Source organism: Sitophilus oryzae, unplaced genomic scaffold (assembly GCF_002938485.1).
Source record: "Sitophilus oryzae breed Bouriz unplaced genomic scaffold, Soryzae_2.0 scaffold_119_pilon_pilon, whole genome shotgun sequence".
Taxonomy (NCBI): Eukaryota; Metazoa; Arthropoda; class Insecta; order Coleoptera; family Curculionidae; genus Sitophilus; species Sitophilus oryzae.
The window spans coordinates 2,233,933-2,254,129 of NW_022145837.1; the positions used below are offsets into that span (position 1 = coordinate 2,233,933).

The 20,197-nt window shown below is 33.5% G+C and overlaps 1 protein-coding gene across 2 annotated transcripts in view; it reads right to left on the bottom strand.

Moving 5' to 3' along the window:
* Positions 1–20,197, bottom strand: part of LOC115891903 (nuclear receptor-binding protein homolog) — a 113,765-nt gene that overhangs the window by 40,297 nt on the left and 53,271 nt on the right. For both annotated transcript variants that reach the window (XM_030912502.1, XM_030912501.1), the window contains exon 2: positions 5,983–6,207. In XM_030912502.1, the coding sequence (XP_030768362.1) occupies positions 5,983–6,207 (225 nt within the window). The remainder of the gene's footprint in view (positions 1–5,982; positions 6,208–20,197) is intronic.

Below are 20,197 nucleotides of genomic sequence, written 5' to 3' on the forward strand. Positions count from 1 at the left end.
AATTGTGTAAAACTAGTTTGGTGCATTTCAAAATGACCAATACTAGTTTTGCTCGTTTTCTTTAAATAAGACGGCAAAAAGTAGGGTTAGTAGTTTGTTTAGGTTTTAAAGGATTCTTATTTTGATTTTGTTGTTGTGGGTGGAAATACGCAATACTTGGTAAAATAAAATATAAAAATGCAAGAAAAAATGGAACCCGAGTTCGAAATTCAAGTAGGTAAGTCGATTGATGATGGCTAAAACACAGAAACATAACCATATGTCGAAAAACCAATACCTAACGACATTTATTGATCGTTAGATTTGACAATCGGCTAATGATGGGTTTTACAAATTAGCAACTGGAAAAAAGACTGGCGTTTTACAAAAATTTTATTGTAGAAATGAGTTTCAATTAGCTGATAATAATTTTTTTATTGACAACAACAATGTTGACGATAAAACGGAAATACCACTTAGAACTGCATCTTCCGATATATCCGGATCTACTCAAGGTTTTATTTCATGCATGTGTATAAAAAAATGTATTAATAAAGCGTGTTGTAGAAAAAATAATGTTATTTGCAACTCCAGGTGCCACCATTCAAGTTCCTGTTCAAATAAATAATATAATGCTGCTGTATAAATATTAATATAGGTACTTATATTATTATGTATTTATCCATTTATAAAATATTTATAAATACAGATTTTTTTTTTAAGTATTTTATTGTCAGTTTAATCATTGAATCAAACACATTCATAAACAATACACCCTTTGTGTTAGGGCGTTATTGATCAAATAGAATAAGCAAAACTAGTATTGGACATTTTGAAATGCACCAAACTAGTTTTGCGCAATTCAAAATGCACAATACTAGTTTTGACTATACCCGTTTAAATGTACAATTGTAGGTTTGGGAAATATTTTTTGCTCAAAACTAGTTCTGTGCATTTTTTTCGGGCATTACCAGAATTCGAGTATTGTGCGTAACATATCTATCCCTCCGATTAATCCAAGAACATACGCAAACCGAAAACAGAGTAAAGACAAAAATTTCTCTCTCGGTCGAACAACGTCAGATTTCTCAGCAGGAGCGCAGCAACTAGCAGAGACTATTCGCGGTCCTCCCAGTGCTCTCGCAGGAAATCGCAGTGTCGGCGAGGAGGATCATTTTCATCGCGATTCGACCGACTGAACTAACCGAACTGAATTTTTGCGAAAACTATGCCCGAAACGACGATGCCAAAACAGCCTGGACTAGTCGGTAATATGTCGCAGGATTGTGTGTAACTCGGGGGAATATTTGCTGCAAACCCGGGCCCGGGCAGAAAACCTCGAAACGGCCGAGACCGTTCGACTAGGTTGGGTTCGCGCTCGCAGGAGAACAGGAACGGTGAAGAGGTCGAGACTAGCAGCGTATCAGCTGCAGGAAAAGACAGACGTTGGCATGGTTGTCTTGCTGCTGCTGCTACTCACTCGATAAGTCCGTATAGAGGTTGTCCCATCTTCGTGTGTTTTACAGGGATTCCCCTTTATTATATAGTAGAAATACAAAGATGCGGTTTTCACATCACTGTGATAAGCTTTTTGTGAAGGATATCGAGAAATGCAACAAATTCGCCCTGTATTTCATGAACTAAGAAGGCTAGGGCTAGGACTACGGTTGCCACCTGTCCTTCTTGGAAAGGACAGTCCTTTTTTAGAACGAATTGTCCTTTTGGCTTTTTAGCCGACCATACCAACAGGTATGGTAGGCTATTAAGATCGGCAAAAAAAAGTTTTTTTAATTTCACTCAAAATGAGTTATTTGGGTCATAAATGACCTAAATAGAAAATACTTTCATGGTGTCTGTCTGTCCGTCTGTAACAAGATAACTCAAAAACCGCTAAACCGGTTTTAACCAAATTTGGCACAAAAATACTGTGGCACTCGAGAATCTGGCCATTAGTTTTTGGTGGGGGTGGGGGTTGGTAAGGGGGTATGGGAGGGGGTTAAAAATTTTAAAAAATCGTAACTCCAAAATTACAGTAGCTAGCGAAACGCGGTTTTCAATTTAAGCTTAGGAATAATATTTGCAACAAAAAACATCAAAATCAGTCAAAGTCGCAGTTTTTGAGATAAAAAATTGGAAAAATTCCTTTACTTTGAAACTAAAAGAACTGCCTACCAAACTTTTATTAACATATTTTAGGATGGGCGGCTATACGTGCCTCCCGGCGCAAATTTTTTTTTCAAACGTCACAAAAGTATTATTTTTTGCGACGTGATTGACAAAATAGAAAAGTCATTTTAACGTCTAGGCATAAAAGTAAAGGACGGCACAAAAGTACGAAAATATATTATTAAACTGACATAAAGTGTGAAATTCAACGAGTGTAACCATAATATCTCGATATATATTTACTTCCAGGGTATTACTTTTAAATCTTTTTATATTATTTGCAATGTTTGAAATTGTTTAAACAATTATTTGACGTTTGAAAAAAAAAAAGTTCTATTCGGAGTAAAAATCACTTTTTGTGCCTCGCCTGTAATGTCGTCAAACGTACAGTTTCGCCACAAAAAGTATCATTTTTACTCCTAATAAAACAATATACTATTGTTTATAATCGGCTACATTATTTAGAACTCCTCGTTTAATACCAAATGATAATTTAGGCTTTATTTTTAACAATTTTGATCTTAAAACAAGCTTTTCAAAATTTTAAAGTAACGTTTTTATAATCGACAACTCCCCTCCTTTTCCCCCGTCCTGTTAGTAGTCCAATGTGCTTTTTTTACTTTACAAAAAGGTGGCAAGTGGCATCACTAGCTAGTATCTGTGTGTAGTTAGCATCTTTAGTTTCATAAAAAATTAGCGTAACGACTCATAAACTAAAAACCCCATAAAACACACAAAAATGAGGCACTAGATATTATATTCTAAAAAAATCTGCATTCTTATGAAAAATTCGAGCATCTGGCAATCGCGCAACACCGTTTCATAACATCTACGTTGCCGATACCGTCTTTATTTTGGTATGTTGGCGGTTTATTAAGAGTTGGTTACTAATTGATCGCGCCCATAATCAGGAGTGCAGACTTAGCAAGATGATGCCATATAAGAAATGCTGAACATACATACATATACATAACAATTAACAATATAATTTCTCCACTTGTAGTTAAAATAATAGTACCTAGTGATGTGATGAATTTATTAATGCATTTTTCACTTTTCATTAGAAAAAACCTGTTTCCCTGAGAATAATATATTCATAATACTGAATAAATCCATTTCTGTTTATTTGTTAGAAGTATGGTACTCTCTAAACAAAATTTCATTGCTATTTTTATTAAAGAAATTATTGTTAAAAAAAGTATTTTTAACTAGGTATATGAAAAGTTACATTTATTCATTCTAAGTAAAAAAATAATTTAATAATAATAATATATTATGCGTTTTTCAATAATAATTCCTTGTATTAAAAAAGGAAGAAGATACATAAATATTACATACAGTAGGTACACGTAAACAGTACATTAATTACATTACACAATAGATTGTGTAAAATGACGTTAAAACAAACTTTATTCATAATACTTCGCAGAAAGTGATCAGGAGAACAGAAATGTACTATAGGTATAGTCAATTCAGAACACTACGTCACAGTTTGAGTCGCGACTTAAGTCTTGCTTGCCGTTTATAAAACCCAAACTTCCACAGTTTAGCCGCTAAAGCCAAGATTCTGCCATCAAGAGCACAGAAGACTGGACGGAGCTGATTTTGAGTTAAAAACGTAATTTTGCTTTATTTTGACATTTTTAGGAATGCTAGGGAGAAGTTATCAGTACATAATTAAACAAAAATCGACGTAATTAATTATACATGGACACCATATTCGTGGGAAAATCTACATTTATGTATTATTGCAGCTTTATTTCAGCAAAGTGAGTGCAAGTATAGCATTACCGCAACTAAATACACATTTTCGGTTAGCATCTGACATTATTCTTGTACCCTCTGCCCTCGAATACACGGTGAATTATAAATAAGTGCAAATATCTCTAGGGATGGTATATTTCGATCCCAGGAACAGGCCTATAAGACTTTTCAGAAAAAAAATTAAAAGTATATTTCAAAATTTGTACAGAAAATTTTTAAATTTTCAGTTCTGTATTGTGTTGACGGACACTATATTGGATTTGAGAACTTGTGGGAATTTTTAGAAAAGAAAAACGAGAAATATTGAGTCTTTGTGAGAAATTCTATTTGAGAAAGTTGACAACATTGGCCGCGACTCAAGTCTTACTTGAGATCGCTTTATAAAACACAGTTTGGTCGGTAAAGCCAAGATTCTGCTACCAGGAGCGCAGAAGTATCAAGGGAATAATCCTCGCAATCCAAACGGTTTGAAATTAAAAACGTAATTTTGGTTTATTTTGACATTTTAAGATTCATTCAGTACCTCGGAATTAGTGGAATAATTTAGTGGTCTCAATTAGACTCTCTACTTAAGAAATTACGATCATTCACAGTGTCTAAAAATACAATTAAAATTAATAGAATATCCCAGCAACTCTGTTTAAGAATAAGATTAAATATGTAATAAATGGCGAATGCGCCAGGTTCTTAGAGTAAATTCGATAAGTAACACAAAAATATTTGTGCCACACCGTATATAAAATTGTAAAATACTAATTTATATCCCAAGATATTAAAATATTTCAATTTTTTACATAAACCTTATAGAAATTTTGTTTAAATTCTTGTATAGAATATGGTGAATGCGCCAGGAACAAAAATTTATGTGTTTTAAACATATCCATTTTTTATACATTTTTTGAGTTCAAAAAATAAAAAAAATATAATAGTTAATGTAAAATAATCAATCAATCTTAATTAAATTATCGAAATACATAATTTTTAAAAAAACTGTTAGAATTGCGTGATTATGGCGAATGCGCCAGGTCACTTGGCAATTTTAAAGAAATTCAGATTTTATTTTTTATAGTTGATTCTTTATAAAATGAATCTATTAAAAGCATAAAATTTTGATCTACTCTGCTAAACTATATTGAGACCTGTTATTAGGCTAGACATTTGAACTAAAAATCAATATTTTATTAATATTTATCAACCAATAAATTATTATGATAATTTTACAGACAAGACAATCAATATTCATGTCTCTAAATAATTTAATATTTGGGTTTTGAATTTATTATGTAATAAACGACAATATAATCTCTATATTTTGAAACTTTTCGAAACTGAGTTAAGGAAATCCTAGACAAGAGAGCAAATATGACAGTGTATAGGGTGGGCAAATCAAGTAAGCTATATTTTTCTCATTCATATCAAGAATGCTATTTTCAGTGAATTAAAAATATACGGGGTGTCCCAAATAAAAAATCAATTTTTCTGTTGATCACTCTTAAATTATTATTTTTAAAAAAATTATACTTAAACCATTAAATTCAACGTCAAAAAGGTGTTTTGGAATTGTTTTCATAAAAATACAAACTTTTCCATAAATTCGCGAATTAAAAAAAAAATAAAATTATTATTTTATTTTATAAAATTTTTAATTTTTGAAACAAAATTTTCAAAATCTAAAAAATGTTGGTGTTCGCTATAAAAAATCGTTAATCTGTGTCTTTCTGTGGCTACTCTGTACAGAAAAAGAGTCGAAGAAACATTTATGTAAAAGAAATATTTGTGGAAGCGATAAACATAACTATTTTATGTTTACTTATTGTTGGCTCATGTTTTGGAAAAAAAGTTTTGTTAAAAATGGTGGGTTTTATTTTAACAAGTTTTGAGTATAAATATTGTTATGAAGGTAAGAAAGATCATCAATTTGGTAAATTCTAGACATTTAGGCGAGGTTTCAAAAAATGATTCACGTGTGCCTCTTTTTTACCGTCTCATCTTCTATTTCTTTTTGAAAGTTGGCAACCCTAATTTATGGTTACGATATAAGCACAGTTTAATTAATATATTGACTTGACTCACCCTGGGTCTGTCGTTATGCGTATCGGTCCAGTAGCGGTGGAACTTGACGATGTTCGGATGGTCCAGCTGCGTCAAGTTTTCGAACACGCTCTGTATCTTTTCCTCCTGGTTTTTGAAGTTCTTCCTCTCGGAGAACTGCACCTCGTTCCAGACAACTTCCACACCTTCTTCCATGTCCATGGCCAGGAAGGCGGAGTCGATACCGGGAACATCGCGTTGTTCTACCTGGAACGATCAAAAAACAGACCATTAGATACCTATATCCGTTACAAGGTAGAGATGTTGATGAAATTGTTTAACTAATTTTTTGAAAGCGACTACTGTACTAAAGAAGACTAAAGACTAAAGTATATTATGGGATACACTGAAAAAAATATAAGTAACAGACGTCACGTCACGTGACTTCCTGTGAAGCTGATGCGTATTAAGTAATAGACGTAGTTATAGACCGAGAGCTGGCTACATAAAAAACCTTATCATCGTTACATGGCTAATTTTTTGTGTGAAGTATCCTTTTGTGTAGCCATTGTGAAATAGTCATGTCTGCCAGCGCGATCCCGGGGCTTAAAGCGGGGGCGGCCAATCGAAAGGGTGAAATTTTGACGCTAAAAATATTATAAGGTACACGAGTTATAATGGCCAAATAGCTTTTATATAATGACCAAATAGCTTTTATTTATTATATAATCGTATATTATATGATTTATCTATAGTTAAATGAATGAGGCGGCCAGCGTTCCCTGAATATAGCGCTAGAGTAATATCGCGCTTTTGATAACTGTCTGCAGCTGATTGAGCCACGATCTTTTGGTCTGCCCTTTTGCATACGGCTTTTAAAATAAATAAATATGACATTTCACCAATCGGCATGCAAATATGCCATAATTTTTTTCATTCTTCAAATTTCATTTTTTAATAATTTTTAAAATTTCATGCCTCTTTCGCGTTGTCTGTCGGCATTTTAGCGACTTTAGCGTTTCTTAATAATAAATAAAAGCTATTTTCGCAATTATAACTCATGTATCTTATAATAATTTTAGTGTCAAAATTTCACCCTTTTGATTGGCCGCTCCCGCTTTAAGCCCCGGGATCGCGCTGGCCGACATGACTATTTCATAATGGCTACACAAAAGGATACTTCACACAAAAAATTAGCCATGTAACGATGATAAGGTTTTTTATGTAGTCAGCTCTTAGACTATAACATATTTACATAAAAACGAGTTGTAAAATTAAAAAAAGTGTAAGAAAGGTCAGCTTGCCAAGCTGTATTACAATAAACAGCAGAGGATAAATAAAACTTCTACACCCTGTATCTCCAATTTATTTATTTCTCATAGGTGTAAATATTTTCATTTCTCTCTTCGACATTTTTTCCAAACATAAATAATATGATATTTTACATGTTACTACGGCACCTAGAGGGCGTCTCTCACCTTTCAATCTTAACTTATCGACAGACAGCTTTCTAGTTGAGAGGAAAAACGGCACATAAATCGCGAAAAAGAGAAATTGTAGTGGGCGATAGCCACGCTAGAGGGCAGCAGCAATTTCAACCAATATATACGCTTCGAGCACGATGGAAAGTTGCTATATTATAGACAGAAACTAATAAATCTTGTAGGATACGATTTGTTTATCTTTAACCCTTTATAAGGCAGTACTAATTATTTTCTAGTTTCATCAAATTGACTTCAAAAATTTCTAAAACTAGCACAAAGGGAGCATATCCTCTTAATAACATTTTTCAAAAAGTTAACAAATAAAGGAGTGAGACGATGGTGGTCGATTTTTCAACCAGGGAGTGTTAAAGTAAATAGATAATATGTAATGACTTAATGTATATAATGTAAAAAACTGTATGTATCATCCAATGTAAGAAAAAAGTTCATTTTGATTTTCTCTATCTCTACTCAAAAATATGCCCATATCAAGTAAATGAACTTTTGTTTTTCGAAAAACTCGCATCCTATAAGAAATGATCGAAAATATACAGGATACGTTAAGGATTTTAGAAAATATCATCCGAGCCGTAAATTTGATGCACTCAATAAAAAGAAATAAACGTCACAAATACATTTGTTTCTATATTTTTAAATTTTCATCACACGAAATTTGCATAGAAAATGCTTAGACGACAATATTACCTATATGACATACAGCGAACTCAGTGTCACCAATGCTCACTGGTCGAATATTCAACCGTTTACGTTAAGTTTTCGGGCTAATTCGGCCAATGCAACGTATAGATATGGTTGATTAAATGACCAAGGCGCGCATAGAAACAGGCATAGAAAACAAACTGGGCGATAATACACTTGCACGCGACTGTTAACTTGGTTAAATTAAAGTGGTCGATTTAGCGACCAGCAACTTATAGAGGTAAAATTGATCATCGTAGTTAGACGAATCGAGTGGATGGACGGGTCTCCGACCTTCTGGGAACTCTGTCGTGCTGTTGTTCCATGTCAAGAGTGTAAAATATATTGAAACACAATAAATAGTGTAACCAGTGTTGCCAGAATTTTTCGAGCGAATCTCTTTAACGGAACCTCAAAAAACCCTCATATTCCTTCAACTTCACAAAAAAATTCCAGATCTTTTGAAGAATCACAAAACTTCGCGTATTTTACCTATTTTATAATTAAAAGAAAAATTTTACAAACTTACTGTAATTTATCGACACCTTATTTAAGATCTAGTCGATCTGTTAATTTTAAGATTGCCTCTATAGGAGTTCTTGGATTCTCTTTGCCCACTGTCTTTCCATCTTTTTGGAGGTCTTCCCGGCTGTCTCTTACCCATGGGTTTCCCTTCAAGAGGTATGCGTGGTAACCTATTTTCTTCCATGCGTTTTACGTGTGCGAACCATTGTCTTTTTCTTTGCCTACCCCATCTCACTACGTCCTGTGTTCCACATTGTTGTCTGATAGTTGTGTTTCTAATTCTGTCTTCCCCATTATGGTTCTTATGGTTAGTTTAGACTTGAGCACGCACGAGATGAGCGTGCGCGCACGGCATTCGTTCGCGAGCTCGGCTCCTTTCAAATTAAAAACTCATTTTTCGACGAATGAAGTGATCCATTTGTGCTCGCACAGCAGAGTTGTGTTGGCGAAAATAATGGAAGACCAAGAAATAGTCGAGGCTGCAGTCATTATTAGCTACAGCTTAATTATTAAAAAGAAGAAAAATCGAAAACATCGTCGCTGGTGGCAAACCCAAATTTTTAGAAATCGATATAATTTACTGCAACAACTTAGTGTCTGAGGAGGGCTATGACCAGTTCAAAAACTTTACAAGAATGACCAGGCCCGACTTTGAATATTTACAAAATTTAATAAAACCAAAAATTACGAACAAAAGATACAATAATACAAATTTTAGAATAACAATTTCATTAATATCGACATATTCAATATTAATTTTATTTACAAGGTTTTGCCATGCGTTATATTTTTTTTTTGATTTTTTAATAATACAAAGAATGTTTAACATCCCATAATATAGGCAACTTTTCATATTTTTCAATTAATAATAACGAAGATTCATTGATCCACTTCATAATTTTAATAAAGAAAACGAAAAAAAATCACACACGCACGCACGAACGCAGACAAAACAAATTGCCGGTCCAAATTGAGCGTTCGCGCACACATAAAATCCCTTTGAGCACGGACCAAAAACCGACACCAGACGGCTCACGTTCACGGCTGCTCGCGCACAACCAGATTCAGGGTGAGCGTGCGCACACAGCCGCACAGTGGGGTATTTGACACTGATAGTTGATCGAAATTTTTTTATCTAGACCTTATATAAATTATTGCTATTTTCAATTAAAGAGGAAATAATATGAAGAAAATAAAGGATAATTCGTCGATTCTAAAAAAAGAAAGAAAAATCACTGTTCCAGTGTTTCCACGGTCAGTGCCAGTAGTAATATCGCAACTACTACTACTAATGCTAGGACTGATCCGCGAGCAATGCCCATAACACTTAAGTCGCTACTAATGCCAAATTGTGCTATACCGCTAATGGCACTAATGCGATTACTTTGTACACAACAATGCCATCGCGGTTTACACCTCGCATTAGTATATCACTGATTGGCAAATTAGAGGAAACCAAGAATGTTTTTCTCATTTTATCAGCAAAATCGCAAAAAGTCGCAGTATTTTATTTTACTGTATGAAAGCCCAATGTTTACTAAGTAAAACGTATATAGACAATATGCTGAATTCTTCGAAATGCGCAACTAAATCTCTAAGTATAATAAAAATGTCACAAATTTAACCAAATTTTCTGAACGCCTAACTTTTAGTTGCAAAAAAAATCGTTAGTATAGCGAATACCAAAATAAATAATACGTTTTTGTAGAATACATACCTGCAGCTTGCTGAGCCATTTTCAATCAAAACAATAATTTCAACGTAAAAAGAGCATAAGAACAACAACAATTTATAATTCTAAACATAAAATTTAGCCATTTTCCTCTTATCTGTGAGAATAATACAAAGAATGTTTAACATTCCATAATATAGGCAACTTTCATATTCTTCTATTAATAATAACGAAGATTCATTGATCCACTTCATAATTTTAATAAAGAAAACGAAAAAAAATCACACACGCACGCACGAACGCAGACAAAACAAATTGCCGGTCCAAATTGAGCATTCGCGCACACATAAAATCCCTTTGAGCACGGACCAAAAACCGACACCAGACGGTTCACGTTCGCGGCTGCTCGCGCACAGCCAGATTCAGGGTGAGCGTGCGCGCACAGCCGTTTACACTTGAGCACGCACGAGCTGAGCGTGCGCGCACGACATTCGTTCGCGCTCTCGGCTCCTTTCAAATTAAAAACTTATTTTTCGACGAATGAAATGATCCATTTGTGCGTGCACAGCAGAGTTGTGTTGGCTAAAATAACGAACGACCAAGAAATAGTCGAAACTGCAGTCACTGTTATGCACAGCCAAAGCACAGCTTAATTATTAAAAAGGAGAAAATTCGAAAACGTTGCTGGTGAGCAAAATCAAATTTTTAGAAATCGATATAATTTACTGCAACCACTTAGTGTCTGAGGAGGGCTATGATCAGTTCAAAAACTTTACAAAAATGACCAGGCCCGACTTTGAATATTTACAAAATTTAACAACACAAAAAATTACGAACAAAAGATACAAATTTTAGAATAGCAAATTCATTAATATCGACATATTCAATATTAATTTTATTTACAAGGTCTTGCTATGCGTTTTTTTTTTGATTTTTTAATAATACAAAGAATGTTTAACATTCCAGAATATAGGCAACTTTCATATTCTTCTATTAATAATAACGAAGATTCATTGATTCACTTCATAATTTTAATAAAGAAAACGAAAAAAAATCACACGCACGCACGAACGCAGACAAAATAAATTGCCGGTGCAAACTGAGTGTTCGCGCACACATAACATCCCTTTGAGCACGGACCAAAAACCGACACCAGACGGCTCACGTTCGCGGCTGCTCGCGCACAGCCAGATTCAGAGTGAGCGTGCGCGCACAGCCGTTTACACTTGAGCATTCGCGGAGGATCAGTGCGTGCGTGCTCAAGTCTAAACGCACCATTAGGTTCTTCACTTCAGCGACTCTTAACATGCTTTTGGTCTTGTTTGTTTCATATGTCATTATTAGCGATGGGAACTATCGAATGAATTAGACTATCGAATGGTTAATGAATGAATGATTTCAAATATCGAATGGTTTTATTCGAATAAAATCATTCATTCATTTGTATACTAAAGCATATGTGACAACCTCGCCGTGCGACCAAATGGTTATCGTTGCGCCACGACTATCGAATGCTTTTGATAAATGAAAAATGAAATTTAGTATTCGTTTGATTTTTGTATGCGTCAGTGCATTATTAGTTCTTCCAAATTTTTATAACTTCGCCGTATAAATACTGTGCTATTTTTGCGTTTATTAAAATAGTTAAAATACTAAAATAGTAGTTATTTTTTAATTTTATTTATTGACGATTGTGTGCATGTGCAGGTGGTCAAAATTTTTCCGAAAATTTGTGTGGTTTTCCGTAGTCCGATCTTTCAATTATTTAATTTTATATGGTATATGGTCTATTTTTTAATGGGAAATTTTGAGAAATAGCAATTTTTAAGAGAGAAAACGTGTTAAGAAAACGTAATAAACGTTTTTTTTAAAAAAGTTAGCAATGCTTGTATTTTGTTTATGCTAATTCTCTTACATGTAGTTTTTTGCGAAGAAATATTTCATTTATGTTTAAAAGTAAATGCCAGTAAAAGTAAATATAATTTTTAAATAGTAATATAAAGCACCTAATATAAATAATTTTGATTTCTAATTTTTTATTTATATTTTCGTTCCATTACACTGCATGCTTAGAAAATTAATAATTGTTTATATTTAATGATTTTAAAATTTGTTGTTAATATAACAAATTAGTTCTGTAATTATTATTATTTAATAAACCAACGTTGCCAAAAAATTTAGAGACTATATTATATTTAAATAGGATCTAATATAAATAATTTTGACATAATTAAAAAAAAATATTTATATTAAATCATTTTAAATTTTGTTGTTAATAGGTATAACAAATTATTACTGTTATTATTATTTATTAAACCAGTCTTTGCTTTAAAACATTAAAAATAATTTTCTTACATCCAAAATAACAAGTATTATTGCAGTGTAACAACAGAATATTAATAAAAAAAATGCAGAATATATAGACATACTATCCCTAACTAACTAAAGCCAAACAATAATATTCTTTGCTAATATCAACTAATACCAAAGTATGGCAACAGCGCCCTTCATAATATATTATCTGTGTAAATACTAGCACCTCAGTAAAAAAAATAATGTGTCCTTATCTATATCTGACTCCGCAAAAAATCAAAGATGCCGGCTTCTTTCATAGCATTGCCACCGACCGCTGTCGGGTTTCTCGGAAAGAAACCTACGTCGCCGGGCGACAACTAAAATTCAGTTAATATTTTATTATAATCGATCCTGACGAATAAATGAATTTCATAAATGAATGCATTTTATAAATGAATGGTTTTTGCTGCCGAATTACTAGAATACAATATTTCAAGCCAGATGACGGATCTATTCGATAATTTTTATTCGAATAGTTTTCAACGAATGTTTTCTTACTAACTATCGAATTATTCGAATGAATTGCAACTATCGAATGTTTCGATAGTATTCATTCGATAGTTCCCACTACTAGTCATTATTGATCTGATGCAGGTCTTATTATAATTTTTAATTTTGCTGTCTGTTCGCATGAAAGGGTTTATCCACACTATTTGCCTCAGACATCTTGACATGGCCGTTTCTCTGTTTATCTGGCTTCTCAGATCTTTCTCTGGATCATGATAGTGCGACATATCTAGTTTAGTTTTTGTGTAGAGATAATCATATCGTCTTTTTGGATAAAAATCCTTCATATTGAAGAAAATCTTTCAATTCTGGCAACACTGGGTGTAACTGACCCTACTTTGTTTTATTAATTTCGATTTTCTGGTCTTATTTCATGGTCGACGTTGCCATAGCTCTCAATCGGCTTTATCAAGCCTACGAAACGCAACATAATTAACATAAATAGTGAACAATCCTGCAAGTCTTAGCTCTGAGTCACGGGACGGGTTGCACATTTAGCGAGAGAGAGAATAATTATTATTCGAAACGTTATTTATTTATTTATATCTCCGGCGACAATAGCGTTTAATTTGGATTAATGACGATAATAACAAGAAACGGAAAATCGATTTCTATATACAAAACCGTGGCCAGTTATCGTTTTGTATATTAATCTACCGGGTGCGTCTCAAAAGTGGCTCGCCCCTATAACTTTTTTATTTTTTCAGTTAAAAAAACGAGATTTGGTATGTTAGTCTATGACATAAATTAGGATTGATTGACGTATTCAATTGTTTTCGGTCACTTCCTGTTTCACCGGAAATGACTAGAACTTTTGATTTTTAAATGGCACCCTCGGTATTTTTTTACTTTATTCGAAAGAAAATAACACTTTGAATAGAATGGCATATCATATGTCAACTTTTGACATTTTGGCATATGGTGTATTTGAAATTATAACTTGCGGTTCGTAACGAAAATTTGACTCGAAATACCAAGTGTGTGGTATCAAATTATTCGTAAAAAAAAGCTTTCCCCAAATATGCTAAAGAGCCACCCTCGTTCCATATGAAAAAATTGAGATATGATTAAAAATACGATTTAAGCATTTTCTACCTGGCCAGGAAAAGGCACTAAAAACATTAGACGATCAAATCTATATTTCCAAGGCTCCTTGATTAAAAAATATGGGTTTTTTTAACACAGCCACGGCACTCTAGATTGAAATTTAAATAGCATTTTTTACGCGCAAATGTCAAATAATGACATATGATATGTCATTCTATACAGAATGTGATTTTCTATCAGATAAAGTAAAAAGATACCGAGGATACCATTTAAAAATCAAAAGGTTTAATCATTTCCGGTGAAACAGGAAGTGACATAAACTAATTGAACACGTCAATCAGTCCTGATTTATGTCATATACTAACATATAAAATCTCGTTGTTTTATCTGAAAAAATAAACAAATTATAGGGGTGAGCTACTTTTGAAAAACACCCCGTAGTTAATAATAATTAATAATATTAGTTGAAGATAAACAAAAATTTCAGGTAAAATGACCACAATGACTCTTTGGCCTAAAACAAATTTGCTTAATAAACACACAGTATTTGACGTCTCAAAGGTTATATACCCTTCAACGTAGATTTTGGGAGCAAAGCATAGATTTCTTATCTTGAAAATTCTTGACCGCGGTCAATGGTAATTTTATCCTTCAATGAATTATAATTTTATAATGCTGTCATATAGAAAATAGAAATTTCCGTCTAGAACTTGTGCGTTCCTAATGTCACGTGGGCCTTACCATTTCAACTTGCGTCTTAATAACATAAATGCCATCTGAGCGACAGTCAGGGTCCCCTTTTTTCACGGTCCCCGTTTTAGAACGTGTAACTAATAGACAGCATGAATGATTAATTAAAATAATTTCTTATATTGAAACTAAAAATTTCTATTCTGTTTATAAAGTGTTTCACACTTATTTGAAAACAGATATTACTATGGATTATATTTTATAATAAGTCAAAAAAATCTGAGTACATATTTTTGATAGTTTTATGAAGTACTGATAATTTTTTTTAAGTACTTCTCAATAGTTTTTCTACTTGAAAATTTGCTCTATTACAAAATCGTGTTTTGGTAATACCATATAATCGAAAAAAATGGAGTGATAGACGGCTGGGAAATGACAATCGATGGTAATTTTGGCGAGTACGTTTCTTTTTACAACCCCTAGATGACCATTTACCAAAAATTGACATAAAACCCTCGATTAATATTATGAAATGTATCGAAAACAAAAAAATGAAATAAATATGTTTAAAATCCATTCACGACATTAACCGGTTGTCAAAAATGTGTGTAACGTTTTTTTTCTTGCGTAATTATTATAAATTCTTGTCTCGTTACATGCCAGCGCCTACTCCGAATTCCAAAACGATAGAAAGATAAGTAGATAAGGAGGCGCCGCGGGCTCGTGAATGAACAAAAGAAATTAAGATGATCGTGCCGTCGGTCCCGACCCAATGACTCACTCACGGAACTCGTGGACGGGACAAACTACACAGAGCATATGGACAAATTATTTTTTATTAAGGTTATTAGTTAATTAAAAAAATTAACAGTGTTAGATTCACATGATACATCTTTATAACTATTTCAATAAATATGCCTTTTTTCAATTCTTTTTTAATGAAAATTACTGTATTCCTTTTATTTTTTCCATAGCAACTGTTAAAATTGCCTTATATCTATCAAAAATAGTAGATAAAGTAGTATTTTAACCGGAAGGGTAGATTAAATGATACTTTAACAGCGAGGATAGGTTAAAAACTTTATTTATTTTCGCACGTTTTTTAAATGCTTTCATTTTTGAAAATTTTTGTATTCCTTTTTATAAGTTCAGTTCATACCGCCTCAGCCTGAATATCTGTTGGTAATCTACTTATTTCGTTTTGAGCCATTTCTGGCTCCAATTCAATCAGCAATCGACACGAAAGAGAGTTAAAAAATATTGACTTAAAACTGACAACTAAAGAGACAGCTTTATTTATTTGTCAAATCACATAGAAACCAACGCCAACCCAGCACAATATTTTTTCTACTCGTAATAAATTCCTTGAAAAAATAATTTCTGAATATTTTTTAAAACGTAACTCGCTATGGACAAAGATATTGTTTTATACACGACGATAAAACTGCATTATCGTCTTGTATAAAAAATAACTATTAATTGTTTTGTAACAAGTAACTGTTTTAAACAATAATTTAAATATATATTCGATACCTATTATTAGTGATGTTAATATTTCAGAAATTTTTGATTGTTGCAGGAAATTTCTGAAACTTTCGGAAATTTATGAAATTTTAGGAAATTTTACAATTTTACATATTTTTTGTCGATACAATAAAGGAATAAATTAGATAGACATTTGATACCAACATGTAAGTGGAAAAAAAACAATAAACATAATATTAGTTGTTATATTTTTAATAAATAATACACACCATAACACAATACAAACCCATAAAAGTCATAAACATAACATTTGTATTTTGTGCATAAACCACGAACTATGACTATGAATATTTCAGAATTTTTTTATTGTTGCAGGAAATTTCCTAAACATTCGGAAATTTTACAATTTTATGAACTTAAAAAAAAACAAAAAAGCACGAAATATAAATTTAAAAAATGTAAAACACAAATAACTGAATTATTCTATTCCGGAATATCAGGCGCCGAGCTGGTCCCATCTTCATAGGGTATTATAGTAGTAGTAGTACTGTCTTCGTCAGTTTCTATTTCCAAATCAGATATATTTGATGTATCATCTGGTTCTGATTCTGAAGGATGGACCCCTACCTCCACGAGTTCTAGTGGTTCTGGAGGAATTTCATGTTGTTGAATATCATGCTCCATATCCACTTTTTGTTTTTGTAGTAATAATTTATTGTTATGAGCTACGAACATTATTTTACCGGCTCTTTGTGCAGTTAAGCGATTCCTTTTTTTAGTATGGATAAAACTGTAAGTACTGAAACTTCTCTCTGTGGCTGCAGATGACGTCGGTAAAGACAGCAGAGCAACAGCTAAATATTTCAACCTCGATTTCAACTGAGTATTTTTACACATTGCTTGCCACCAACTTAGACAGTCTACATTTTTAACTGACATCCAAACGTAGTCGAGAGCCCATAAATCCGATTTGGCGCAATAATTTGTTACATCTGTAAAAATGGCTTATTATTGACAAACTGAGGATGATTGTTTCCATAGCGGCTATGTGTTCTTCATTGTTAAGGTGCTCTCCCAGGAAACAGGGGTTCAAGTGATTCGCGGTAAAATGCATTGGTTCAAGAGCCATAGGTTTTTTATTTTGTAAGGCGGAGAAGCATTCTTTTTCTTCTGACTTAAGAATCGGCATACTTGATACACTTTCGTTAAATTTTTGCTCAATGTCTTGAATTTTGAAAAGAAATTTCTTGCAAAATTCGGATTTTTGCGAATATTCGCGATTTTGGGACCGAATATTTCGGAAATTTCTGAAATTTCCTGCAAAATTCGAATGGAAAAATTCGCTACCAACATCACTACCTATTATTAACAATAATATGTTTCCACTGCTACCAACAGACATATGTATATACAATTTAAAAGCGGGATATTTGAATAGATAATTTGAGGTGTTTTAATTTACCCCTAGTTTCCCTTCGATTGACCCTATATTATGTACTCTACGCTGTCTGGTTTATTTAATTGAATTTATTGAAAACTTTGACCCGATCGTGTAGAATGTCCCTGCCCAGTTTCAGGCTACTATAAGGGAAGTAGCAGACTGAACGCCAAATCCGGTAATTTAGTCGCCATGATTTTTTGTAAGGTCATTGGCAATGAAGGCTGACAGGAAGTAGGATTTGTCTGGTGTGATGGATGTCAGAGACAGAGATAGCGTACCATGCCCGAATTAATAGATTGTTGTGTTCAAAGTATACATAAGTATAGAATAGAATAAACTCACTCTACGTAACTTGTGAAGTACTTATTTAAAAAAGCCTGCAAGAGTCCTAAGCCGTCTGACGATGCGTGGAATGTCCATCATTCAAGTCGGCCTGCGTTTCGATAAGAATGGACGAGGAATGGCCAGGCCGTGTGGCAACAGCGAACAACGTAAGGGGAACGACCATCCAGTCCACTTCCTTTCGAGTCAAGAAAAAAAGAACATGAGGAACGCGAGAACTATGGCCAGTACGATCGTGAAAAACAAGCCGATACTTAAAACACAACTGAAGAACCTGGAAGACCGAGAAAAAATAAAAAGATTTCCCTTAATTTAAGTAAGAACAATCTCGGATTGTCTCTGGGTTTAACAGGACACTGTCTCCTCAATGAACACCTCAGTAGACTGAAGCTAAGAAACAACGGCAAATGCAGATTCTGTAGAGAAAATGGAAAAACATCAATCTCATCGCTGACTGACACAATAGATCTGTAGGGTCGTGGTGATATTAACTCCCCTCAAATTGTAAAAATTGTAAAGCCTGGTCTACAGATAACGTTTTACCTGACAGGTAAAACGTTAGGTGTAGGCAGAACTTAGATTTTTTCTTAAAAAAACTCATTCCCATTAAAATACCAGTACTTATTAAAAAAAAACTATGCATACAGTAAAAAAACGTTGCCAAATCATCGAAAAATCCTGAAAACCCGTCGATCGAAACAAATAAAACGTTGCCACATCGTCGAAAAAATCCGGAAAACCTAGTAAACAATTAAAATCGACCGTCGGAATGTCGAGTGGCAGAAAATTGGCCCGCCAAGCGCCACCCAGTGTTACCGAATCGTTTTCGCTGCCTATTACGACACACACAGAAGCACAAATTATTTATACACCGGTGAAATCATTGCAGCGCGCATTTTTTCGGCCGCCATTCTATTTTTAAATAGCGTCGACGGGCAACCCGACTAATTAAGGTTATTTCGTAAATACAAAAGATGAATTGCGACTTATAATACAAAGCTAGGGATGGGCATCATTCAATAAAAGTATCGATAGTTTCATATACAGGGCCGGTCCTAATTGTATTCGGGAAACTTCAGCAGCATATTCTGCAGGTAAGTTTGTATAAATTTATGTTATAAATGCTTCGTTCCGGAGATACAGAGTGTAAAGTTTCATTTTTATTTCGGATTTTCTGGGTGTATTTTGACATGATGAATTTAATTTCGATCTGTTTAGCGGCAGATTTGCGTCCGGGGGAAGCCCCTATACTATTTCAGGTGACACTAGCTAGTTGTTGAAGATGATTAACCAATATATAACCGAATGATATTTGAATTAGATGGAAAATATGGAATGGGATATATTGAATAGAATATATCAGTGGCTAGAGGGCGGAGTACCCCCGGGTGAGTCTTACTTACTTAGGTGATAGCAACTATCAATTTTATCCAGATCAGTAAATGTTTGTTTTGTTATTTTCATGTACAATGAGAGAGTGCTTGCCAATGACCAACTAAATGGATATTTGAGATGAATTTGCATTGTGAGACCCGGTTGAGTAAGCCCCAAAAATAGCGATTTTACAGTTTTAAGTTAAAAAACATAATTTCTTGATAATATGGCAACATAGGTAGTAGCTTAAATTTACATGAAAGAAAATCCAGAAAAGATCCAGTGCAGTGGTTCTCAAAATTTTAAGTAAAATAACTCGGTTATTTTTGGACTTATTTGAATGACGGTAAAGAGAAAAAATGTTTCTTTTGACCAGATCTACCACCCCTTAAACTACTTGCACTTATTTCTGGGACACCCTGTATATTCGATACCAATTAAACATTAAACTGTTAGTTACGTAATCGAGGGCGCGATTTTTAAATTCATTGTTGCCAACCATGAACATGTTCGGCGCCGGGCTGACTAACTGGAAACTGGAATTTAAATTTCCCACTGGCGATTCAGGTGGTAGCTCTGCCGTAAAAAATGTCGAAGTTGCCACATTTATTTATTTATTTCCTGACATTGTCGTTA